At 49.0% G+C, this 11581-nt stretch overlaps 3 protein-coding genes across 3 annotated transcripts; 1 reads left to right on the forward strand and 2 right to left on the reverse strand.

Moving 5' to 3' along the window:
- Positions 1-170: 170 nt before the first annotated feature.
- ASPWEDRAFT_120253 (cullin family protein) lies at positions 171-2915 on the forward strand (the record flags this gene model as incomplete). The annotated part of the gene is made up of 4 exons (XM_040828975.1): positions 171-212; positions 348-734; positions 792-2671; positions 2744-2915. 4 exons carry the CDS (start codon positions 171-173, stop codon positions 2913-2915), a joined length of 2481 nt encoding a protein of 826 aa, XP_040684082.1.
- Positions 2916-3503: 588 nt separating this feature from the next.
- sld5 (putative GINS DNA replication complex subunit Sld5) lies at positions 3504-4381 on the reverse strand (the record flags this gene model as incomplete). The annotated part of the gene is made up of 2 exons (XM_040831602.1): positions 3504-4133; positions 4205-4381. The coding sequence occupies 2 exons, from the start codon at positions 4379-4381 to the stop codon at positions 3504-3506; spliced, it is 807 nt and encodes a 268-aa protein (XP_040684083.1).
- Positions 4382-5602: 1221 nt separating this feature from the next.
- nimT (putative tyrosine protein phosphatase MIH1) lies at positions 5603-7480 on the reverse strand (the record flags this gene model as incomplete). Its single annotated transcript, XM_040831603.1, has 4 exons — positions 5603-6722; positions 6798-7011; positions 7063-7130; positions 7233-7480. The coding sequence occupies 4 exons, from the start codon at positions 7478-7480 to the stop codon at positions 5603-5605; spliced, it is 1650 nt and encodes a 549-aa protein (XP_040684084.1).
- Positions 7481-11581: the final 4101 nt, after the last annotated feature.

Here is an 11581-nt window from a genome sequence, read left to right on the forward strand (position 1 = left end):
TGAAAGGGTACTCGAGGCCTCGGTTTCACTGCAACTTTCTTTTTATTTCTTTTGTGATATTACTCGAATCCCTTCTGTTTATACCCCTCACTTTCTCCTCACCTCCTCCACTGCCCCGCGCGAGAACTACAGTGTATGTCAGTAGAGTGGCATTTCCTTGAGTCTCCAAGATGGCGATGAGAGCAAGACAAAAGATTCGTGCTCCACGAAGGGTGAGTATTTCTAGTTCCAATCGTCGCTTAATATTCCTTTGTGGGGTGGACAGGATACGCCCTGGGCATCCGTGGATTGAAGGCCGAGGATACAGAAGTTGTGATCAAAGAACAACCAGCTAACAAGCTCTCCAGGGCCTGACAGCTAATAAAACTGATGATTTTGATACCACATGGAATGTCCTTGCATCCTCTTTACGAGAAATCCACACCAAAAATGCATCCACCCTTTCCTTCGAAGAACTATACCGGAATGCATATAGAATTGTGTTGATGACGCGCGGCGATGAATTGTACGAACGAGTCAAACAATTAGAGAAGGACTGGTTGGACAACGATGTGCAGAAGCGTATCACGGCCGCGATATCGTCGAGTTTGTTGTTGGCAAAGGAGCCCGCGGATATGCAAGATCAATCAAACGAGAGAAGGGCAGCGGGGGAGAAATTCTTGAATGTGTTGAAAGAGGCGTGGGAAGACCATCAGTTGTGCATGGGCATGATCACAGATGTTCTTATGTACATGGTATGCCTGGACCCTTTGCTTCTGCCGTTTGCCAGGACTAATGTCTGATGATTTCAGGACCGGGTTATTTCTACAGACCACCGGAAGCCGTCGATCTATGTTACAGCAATGGCTCTATTTCGTGATTCTATCCTACGTTCCGCGGTTCGGTCCGATTCGAAAACAACAGTGGCTGATGTGCTGGAGTCAACTGTGCTCTTTATGATTCAGTTGGAAAGAGCGGGGCATGTTATTGAGCGACCATTGATCCGTCATTGCATCTATATGCTCGAGGGTCTCTACGAAACAATAACAGAAGAGGAGTCGTCCAAACTATATTTGACCGTATTCGAGCCGGCGTTCCTGGAGACTAGTAAGACCTTTTATCAAACGGAAGGGCGACGACTTTTGGAAATGGCGGATGCTGCTACATTCTGCAGACTCGCCACCAATCGGATAACAGAAGAGAAGGAGCGCTGTCGCTATACACTGTCTACACTCACAGAGCCGAAGATAAAGGATGTGTTGGATGAGGAGCTGATCAGAAAGAACATTGCCGAGGTCATCAATCTCGAAGGCACTGGCGTCAGAAATATGCTTGATCATGATCGGTTGGATGGTTTGCGCAATGTCTATGACCTCAATGCGAGAGTTGACAAGACGAAAGCTGCTCTGACCAAAGTGGTTCAAAAACGAATTGTGGAAATGGGCCAAGAGATCAATTCGTCCTCCATTGCAACAGAAACATCAGGTTCGGCTCCGAAATCAAATGAGAAGGATGCTAGCGGAGAGAAGAAGGCAGCGGGTAAGGAGAAGGAAAAGCCCGTGAACCAGCAGACAGTATCTGCAATCAAGTGGGTCGATGAAATTCTGGGTCTCAAGAAGAAGTTCGACAATATCTGGGAAAACGCCTTTCTGTCTGACCAGGGCCTTCAGGGTTCCATTACCAAGAGCTTTGCCGAGTTCATTAACTCGAATAATCGCAGCTCGGAGTATCTTTCTCTATTCTTTGATGAGAATCTCAAGAAGGGTATCAAGGGCAAAACGGAGAATGAGGTCGATGCTCTCTTGGACAATGGTATCACCTTGCTGCGCTATGTGAAAGACAAGGATCTCTTTGAAACGTATTACAAAAAGCATCTTTCTCGACGACTTCTGATGAAGCGTTCAGCTAGCATGGATGCGGAACGGCAGATGATATCCAAGATGAAGATGGAGGTTGGAAACCAGTTCACGCAGCGCTTGGAATCCATGTTCAAGGACATGGCAATCTCTGATGACCTAACTTCAAGTTACAAAGACCATGCCCTCCAGAGTGGTGATCCGGACCAAAAGCGAGTCGACTTGGAAATCAATGTACTTACCAGCACCATGTGGCCTATGGAGATCATGTCAAGCACGCGAGATGGCGAAGTGCAGCTGCCATGCGCCTTTCCGAAAGAAATCGAGACCGTCAAGCAAAGCTTCGAACAGTTCTATCTCAGCAAACATAACGGCAGAAAGCTCTCGTGGCAAGCCAGTATGGGCACTGCCGATATTCGAGCGACATTCACAAGGTCCAATGGCAAGGTTCAACGTCATGAGCTCAACGTGTCCACCTTTGCCATGGTGATCCTGATGCTGTTTAACGACGTCCCCGCAGGCGAATCCCTCACCTTCGAAGAGATACAAGCACGCACACGAATCCCCGATCATGACCTGATTCGAAACTTGCAATCGCTGGCTGTTGCACCCAAGACCAGAGTCTTGAAGAAGGAGCCAATGAGCAAGGACGTGAAGCCAACAGACAAATTCTACTTCAACCAGGACTTCCAGAGTCCCTTCATGAAAGTTCGTATTGGCGTTGTCAGTGGAGGTGCCAACAAGGTCGAGAATCAGGACCAGCGGAAGGAAACAGAGAAGAAGATGAATGATGAGCGTGGTGCCAGTATTGAGGCCGCTGTCGTGCGAATCATGAAGTAAGTTACATCCATCCATATACCATGCCCATTTACCATCGATCGAGAGCTAACCGCATTTCCCTTTTACAGACAACGCAAGACCCTGAATCATTCCCAACTCATGAATGAAGTACTTACGCAGCTCTCTGCCCGCTTCATCCCGGACGTCAACATGGTCAAGAGACGTATTGAAAGTTTGATTGACCGCGAGTATCTCGAGCGAGTCTCAGAAGATCCACCCGCGTACGGCTACATCGCGTAAACGGCATAGACCTTATCAAACGATAGCCACTTCAGCATCCTGTGATCGCATAGGCCACACTGAACGACTTTTCTTTGTTTTCTTTCTCTGCCTGTTTCCTTTTTGAACGTTTGTTTCTGGGCATGGCAAAATCATCTTGAGCTTAGCGGTGACGGCGAAAAAGGCGGCGATTGTTCACCCTTATAGAAATACTTTTGTCTATTCTTTCATGTTCTTTGGTAACTGTTACTTTCTGCTTTTCGAGGGGGTGAAATTGGACGATCAGACGGGTTATGATATACGCTAGAATGGATTGAATGGAATGAATTGGGGTTAGGATTGATAGCATCCAGCGACAAGTCCTGGTAGCAAACACAATACCCAATGTTTAAGGAATTGAATAACTCAAAGTTTCATGGATCCGTAGCCGTAGAGCCAGCCTGTAAACGCCAATGTATGCTTTTTCTGTATGAACCATATGCAAAATTTCAACACTTCCAAAAGTATGGTATGATATGAACAAGAACAAAACTCCAACCAAGTCACCTTCCAAGCAGGATATCATTGACAAAAAGAAAACAAAAGCAAGAGAGCCCCCATAACCCAATTCTAAAGCACCTCAACATCCCCCCTCTCCCAAGCCGACCTAATCCCCTCCCACCTCACAACCCAAACATCACCCATGCGCATCGTAGTCCCATGCATCTCCTCATCAACTCCATCACCAGGCGGCACAACGACCCTAACCTCCTCAACCAAACACCTAACAAACACGACCTCCTTCATCCCCGGTCCCTGCACCATACTCGTCCCGCCGGCATTATCATCCAACCGTCTCAACTGCGGCGGAAACGCACTCAAAAACGACGCCCCGTAGTGGCCCGCCAACAGCGTCTGGTGGGCATGCAAGAACGCCGCTTCCTGCGGCGACAGCGGCGACGGGTTCGTCGAAGTCGCCGGGTCCGGGATTGAGTCTTCTGGTTGCTGCGTTGTTTGTTGCGACGAGGCCATGGAGGAGTCTGGGTTGGATGGGGAGACGAGGAGGAGGTAGTGCATGCTGTGTTTTGTGATTTTGGAGAGGCGCTGGCGGAGTAAAGAGCGGATGAGGTATTGGGTGCGGGCGAGGTCAGTTTGGAGGATGGAGAGCTTGAGGTTTAGGGATTGGTTGTGTGTTGCTGGGGTTGTTGATGCTGAGAATGGGTCTGAGGCTGAGGCGGCTAGGTCTTCGATTGCTTCGATCTGAGAGGATGGATTAATTAGCCTCATTGTCTGGTGCTTTGGAAGGTGTGTTCAATGAGTGCGTGACGTACCTGTCTTCTGACTCTATCCATCATCCGGTCCATGAGTGGTCCTGGCCATGGTAAGAGCTCCGAAACGGCACGCTCGCTGACCCAAAAGCGTGTGAGGAGTTGGTGATCGAGGGCGGTTGATTCAGGCGCGGAGACATCGTCACGATCGACGGAAGCAAGAATGTCATCGATATCCATAATGGGGGCTGTATTCGACAGCTCCACGCAGCATTGGGCCGCGAGGAGGAGCACAATTGCAGGATGAACGGTGGAGTTAGTGAAAAAGGTGGGATGTGAGCGGAGCGGAGTTGGAGAGACAAAGAAGACGGGGCGGAGTGGGAATAGTCAGTGGATGCCTGAGGCGGAAATTTACTTCGGACTTCATGCAACGCATGTCTAATTGATGTCTACAGAGCACAAGACAAGATGTATTTGGACTTCGTTTCATTTGACTTCAACAAAGGAAATTAATAGTATCTTTAGCCTCCAATTTCCCCCATGCTTCCCCCATTAAAATTCGGTTCATAACCCGAGTGTGAGGCGTATTTTGTTTATGTACAGCTGCACAGACACTCCCGATGCAAGCCAATGCCTTCTGCTGGCCTGATTAGAGTAATTATTTTGTTTCAGAGGCTGACATGCACAAGAATAATAGCTTTGTCCTGATGGTCGTACACCGAGGTGTTTTGTACAGCGAGGAACGGCAATCGCTCACTCCTCAAAGATGTGTACAGGGGAATGGGAAGGTGGATTAAAAGATGATAAAGAAAAATGATCAAGTTCCAAGAAGTGGAAATGCCGAGCAGGCGAAAATATCGTGAGAGCGGGCAGACGTTCTTCATCTGGATTGCGGTTGCAGTAGCCGAGGGAAATTTGAAAAATAGGGTGCACGTAGCACAAGGTCATAAAAAAACATAGGAAATAGTCGCAAGAGAGTGGCAGTAGGTAATGCGAAGGAAAAGGGTCGTTAATATAGGTGTTCGAGTTGTCCAGCTCAATAATATGAGGAAAGCTGAGGTGTTCTGTCATCAAAAACGGAGGGTCTCAAAAGGTCGAAGCACCAAAGGAAAAGTCGAAAAGGCTGTTGTAGAAAATCAATGGTCGAAACAATAGAGATAAAAACGAAATATCAAACGAGTGAAAATGGATTTAAGCTGGAGGCGAGACAGGATCCACATCAAGAGGAAATCGTCTGCACTCGTCCTTCTGGCTTAACCCAAGAACATGACTCTCACGAATTTTTGTCCGCTCAAAAAGCCAATTCACCTGAAATGGGCCAGCATGGGCGGAGGAGTCTTTAAAACGAAGGAAAAGGATGTTAACCCTCGAAAACAGGGCTCAAAAATACGCGCCACGCTCCAATAACATAAGAACATAAAGCCATGGCGCGATGAAAATCAAAATAATGATGCATGGGCCTTAATAAGACAGCATGCGCCGGCCAGAAAATCGATTCGAAGTAGGGGTATCACCAAAGGGAGAGTCCAAATATCGGTTGCGGTCACCAGCGTTGTTACGGCATCTCCCAGTGGGACTGTCTTCCATTTCGGGAGATTGCTGACCGAAGGCAAATGTTTGGGCCCGGTTCAACTTGGACCGTTGCTTGACCTTTCCAAGACCACGCTCACAGGCGTATTCGTGTTCCTTGGCATTCATTTCAACGTAGTTCTGGGGAAAGCACAGCACTCGATGCTCAGCAAAGAATGCGCTGTACCCCCCATCCAAAATGTACAACTCGGGGTAGGTAAGGTGAGGGTAGTGATCAATGTTGACGGCACGGTCACGGTGACGGATGTACTTGGCCATGATAGGGGCTCGGTGGGCCGAGTACTCGCAGTGGAGGATTAGGGCGGTTCGTTGCTTGGGGGCGGCGAAGAGCTCAGCAGCCAAATACTCCTTATCGTTGTAGTTAACAGCTCCATTGATGTGGCCACCTTCATATTCGTACTCGAAACGGCAGTCAATGACCATGACCTGGTCAAAGCGTTCGTTGAATTTTCCATCCATGAGTTCCACCAAGGTGGCCTTATTGATGCGAGGCAATGTATCCGACTGGTCCTCCGGGACGAAGTGCGGCAGCGATAAGCTGGGGGTTCCTTCGATGTCTGTGATCGACTGAAGTGGTGCATTTGTAGTAGTGTAGTTTGCCTCTTTCTCAATAACTTCCTCGGGGTGCTCAAACATGCTCAACGAGCGTCTGCATTGTTTACGGGGACGCATCAACGGGTGGGAGCTCTTTCGGATCGATCCTGAAGCCGGTGAGCCAGATCCTCGTGCGTGGCTGTTCATCGGGGGCCTCAATCGCGAGTTGTTAATGACGCTTCCGGACGAGTTGTTCCTCAACAGTGGTCTTTCCCTTTGTGGTGATTCCCCAAACATATCCTCCAACGAGGTCGAAGCACTCATCGATGTCTTCCCTCTGCTCTGGAATCGAAATGGGGGAGCCTGGCTCTCGGGGGCGGGTTTCGTCATGCCTAACTGGAAAGACTGAGCTTTGCTTTTCGCTAAACTAGGACGCAAAAAAGTAGGACGCTTCCTCCTATACAGCACAAGACAATTAGACAACTTTTCCAAGGATATACGTTTCCAGCCCGAAGGCCTCATCTTCTCTTACTCATACAGTCCTTCCCTTGGAGGCCCCATTGGAGAATCCTGAAGGGGACTGGCTGCGGCAGACCTCATGGGCGAGTCCACGTCGGGCGTCGGTGACTGGAGATCAACGTCGGTGGTGACGATGAATGGGGGCTTGTGCGGCAATGGCGACATGTCCATGATTTCCATAGCGGGTGCTGGTGAGGACTGGAGAGGAGGAGTGGTCATCAAGTCTTCTATATAGCAATGAGCAACCAAGTCTTCCCACGGACAGCATCAGCTCTTACCACGTCCTTTGCCCGGCCCAAAAAGGTTGTTACAGAACAAAGACCGTCGGGGCGTAGCCAACTGGGGACTATTTTTAGGGTCAGCATAGTTCTTTGTCATTGACCATGACAGAGAAAGGGAACAAAAAAGAATAAAAGGGGAACAAAGGGCTGAAGAAAATCCGACGAACCTCTGATCGATGTGAAAATTCTGAGACAGGTCCGCAGCAAGGCTGGCCGTCGGAGAAGAACCCCGGACGGGTTTCATGTTGAAGTAGTCACCCTTCTTCATAGACAAGTCTTTGAAGTTGAAGCTGTTGGGATTGAACCCAGACCTGGGACCAAACCCCCCATACGACGATGGCACATCGGACCGGAAGCAATGTCCAAACATGACCGACGGAGGCTGCATAGCAGCCAGCGGGGACGAGTGCTCCATGATTGCCCGAAATTTCCGTTTATCTTCTTGTCTCCTTCACTTTATACCGACTTTTGACTAAGGATTGGCAGGTACAGTCGGAGAATTCCAGAAGCCAAGAAACGAATGACAGCAATGCGGCAGTCTATCTACCTGGCATATACTACAACGCCGGACGTATGATGATTTTTTTTTTCTGTTTCCTTCGTAGTCAAGACGGGACTACCCAGCTCTTCCAATTCGCTTTCTTTCTTTTCCCAAAAATACCGTTATGGAATCGAGTCATGCAAGATCGACAAGAACGGCTTCGAAATGCCCACGGAACCACCAGCGTTCAGTGGCCTTTTTCGATGACGAAGCCGTGGGATTAGAGGAACATGGCTGGACGGGAAAAAATCGATTCGGGGAGATCTTCGGGCACAGGGAAGCTTATAGCAGGACGGAGGGAGGCCGTGAGGGGCTATCACAAGGGCAGACGGTCGTTAGCAAGGCCTTTTGTACGAAGGAGCAGCACGGAGATGCGGCAGCAGAGATGGTACACCAGTACACTCGGGGGGAAAGTTACCGAAGAAGTACAGCAGAGACAAGGCGGAATTGGGCTCGAAACGAAATAGAAAGACGAAGCATGGGAAAAGGAGACTGGGACGTCGAGCAGTAAAAAGGAAGAGGAAGAAGCGTAGAAGAAAAAAGGCCTGGAGAAAGGTTGAAGCTGAAGGGATGGCCTTGTTGCAATGGCAACGCAAAGTGGGGAGGGGATCTCCAGATGCTCAGGAAGAGCTTAAGCGACACAGAACGCCGTGTCAGAAACCAAGCCCCGAACTGGATTGGGCGCTGTAATTCGAATTCAGGAACAGAACCAGGTGCGCCGGAGGATTTCTTCTCCTTCGTCCGTCGCGAATTCCTGTGGCCAGCAGCTGTGACTTGCCTCTTGCTCCTATCGACATAATTACCTACAGGCCTTGCTGCAACGCTCTCTGCAATGCTGAGTCTGTCCTTGTTCTGGATACAGAGATACTGTATTGGTATTGAATGATACGCCGCTAGTCACCAGTAATACCATGGGTCCCCTGCAACTAGAACGCCGCTAGTCCCACAATGGTTAGGCGTGCCCTCGTTGCCGGGACTCCCTTGCCGCCATCGCCAGCGCTATCCGCTGCTCAGCAACTGGCAGCCAATCAGCGCCGTTTCTAGGCCGCCTACTTGCATCTGGGCGACCTGAAGCATGGATCGTGCTTGCTCTTTGAGGCGTTAGCCTTGCCCTTTTTTTGTTCACCTTTTTTTTATGGATATTGGATTCCTTGTTTCTCAGGTTTTCTTTTTCTGTCCTCTTTTTGTCCTTTCTTTTTTCCTTTTCTTTGACAGCTTGCGTATGGAGTTGACTATGTCTAAACTATGGTTTATTTTCGTCCATCAATCCCAGTAGTTTATCCTTTATTCCAGCTTATCCTGGTAGTTTACGGAGACGACGACCCTCCGAAAATTGAGTTTCTATATTTGTTTAATCCTCCTGTCTCTCTTCCTTGCCCTCCTGGCGTATTTTCCATACAAAGCCTCCTGTCCGACTCCTGTATAGAATACTGTATAGTATATGGGCATGCTGGGTCGTAATCCTGTCGATGAATTGCCCCATAGTTGAGCACCGTTTGTCCACCAGAACCCTAATAGAATGGATAAAGAACAAAAGAAAAGTTTTCATTGCTCAATGGGCCATTCCTAGCCGTGCCAGTCGGCGTCAATTATTGGTAGAAAAAATAATTGAATAAATTAAAAATTAAAAATTAAAAAAAGGAACCATCATTCCAGTGAGATCTAACGTATCTCCACCGGCTCCACTCGGTCGGAAAAAAGAGCTTGTCCGGGAGCAATACAGCATCCATGAGAGGTGAGTCTCAAGTCTCAATCAATTGAATTAATTGACCCTTCCAAACGTCCTGGCTATATGCAAGGAATACAGCAAAGAAGTCAACTGTCATTGATCCTGGAGTACATACAGCTGTCTGTGAGTAAATCTCCGATCGCCTTGATGAAACTGTATCTAGACCATAATACCCTTACTGCTGAATACAAGGCCCGCTTATCTAATCTTCTGGCTTAACCTAATTTGGAATGCCCAGCCCAGCCCTTTCCGCTCCCATTGCCAAGTCATGATCGCATTTCGAACTCTGATATGATGATATTCTGGGAAGAATCCGGATTTGTTCCAGGTTCTGCGCTGAGAATCTCAAGATCTTCGATGGCGATGGTCATCCCTGCCTTTGCTGGTTGGCCCAGAGAAAACCCGAGTCCATTACTCGACCGCTTTCCCCACAAATACCGTGACATTGAGCAGGTTGAACATCATCACGAAGAACACCAGGAATGAAGGCTATTCTACGGCGACCACCAACTACTATGACCTTCTCTCCATTCATTCCTGCGCATTGTTCGGTTTGCGGTCCGTTCCTCAAGCCTCTCTTCGAGAAAGCGTTTCGTCTCCAACTTGGCACGGTTTGAGCATTCCTGCAGACTTCATCTAGGGATGGGCATCCCTTCCAATTCTTCCTCAAGGGTTTTCCTATTAATTGTCATCCCCGTGCCGACTACATGGAATACTGAATACTTTGATTCTTATCTGCTGATGTCTTGAACTTAGTTCTCACGGTCGGAGTCGGAGCAAGCTCAAGTCGACAAACAGGTTCGACCGTGGGACGTGCTCGAAGCTCCCCACGCCTTGTTTGGTTGACTCGACGACGTCACCCACTTATCCGACCGATCGAACCTGCTGAATACATAGTAACTGCCATCATGTACGGAGCACACCAATTATCCATTATGGAAATACAAACTTGATCGATCGTGGAACCGTGGATACTGTCTGGTAATGGCAATCTGCGGTCTGGAATCCACCGGATGGAGTACATAGTACGAGCTCCTATCCACGCAGTCAAAGGATCAAGATCCTTAACTGGGCACCGCCACTCAGGCGTATCTTGCAGCGAACAATGTGCCGAACATCCATCTTCCCCTCACTCGCTCAGCATCCTATCTTGCATGGCGGGTAGCTCAGGCGTCCAGCTGAGGTCTACCCTGCCTACCCCACGAGCAGAGACAAAGCCCCTCATCCGTGAGACGCCGGTCGATTCGATGCGACCTAGCATGCTGGCTAGTGAGAATCGGGATCCGAGATGCGCCATATTTTAGTCATGTGTTTCCAGCTGGATGATCAAACGAGTCGGTCAATAGTGGGAGTCGTAATTGCGACAACAATAGCAACAATGTCTTTGATATGGGAGATTGCGCCCGTGTTGGAGAGAACTTAGCCGCCTAGCAGTAATATTTATAAATTAGCAAATTAATATGGCTCATTACACAGACGATCTTATCTGCGGTCGGACGGGATCCTTCAAGCCAAGCGAGCCTTTCAGCTGGCCTTTGACGCCTGAAGTGTGCTCCGAGTGTGATAGTATCGTATCTGACAGTCGGTGATTCCGATCTCCGCCAGAGCCTCCAGAAAGCGCAGGTGGGGTCCAAACCACACCATCCAATCAGGACGCCCTATGACTGATCACCTGCAGGCTGGATGACACGGCCATGTGCCTCTGCTCACTGTTAGTTCGACTCCTCTCCGACCGAGGCCTGGATGCGAATGGTCGCCCGTATCAGTCGGTCTTGGTGTTCTCGACAACCGCTGGTGCGGGGTTCTCCCACCTCTCGTTTCACCCCTCTGATTGGCTGTAAATCCCTGTCTTGTGCTCCCTCGTGCCCCCCTGCAAAGTCTGTCTGCACGCTGCAACTTTATTGACCGTAATTACAATACCGTACGGCCATCCTGCGGGTGGGATGTGGTGATGTCACACTGAGCAAGTAAGCCATGATGTATGCGCTGGCAATTGTATGCATCTCTTGCATCGTGTTGCTTGTTGTTGCAATCATTTGTTTTGAGCCCGTTTCAAGTAAACAATGAATCATCGATCCCCAGATCCTCTGAATACTGCTGTTGTTGTCGATTTCTTTTCTCTCTCCGCAATCGAATGCGACCGCCATGCGCTGTCCCGTGATCTGGACTGAGTAATGGTAATTATGACATCAACCCCTGACTTGCCTGACTTTCGCCTTACTTCTGTATATCGCACAATCACCAAA

The sequence above is a fragment of the Aspergillus wentii genome, assembly GCF_001890725.1.
Source record: "Aspergillus wentii DTO 134E9 unplaced genomic scaffold ASPWEscaffold_9, whole genome shotgun sequence".
Taxonomy (NCBI): Eukaryota; Fungi; Ascomycota; class Eurotiomycetes; order Eurotiales; family Aspergillaceae; genus Aspergillus; species Aspergillus wentii.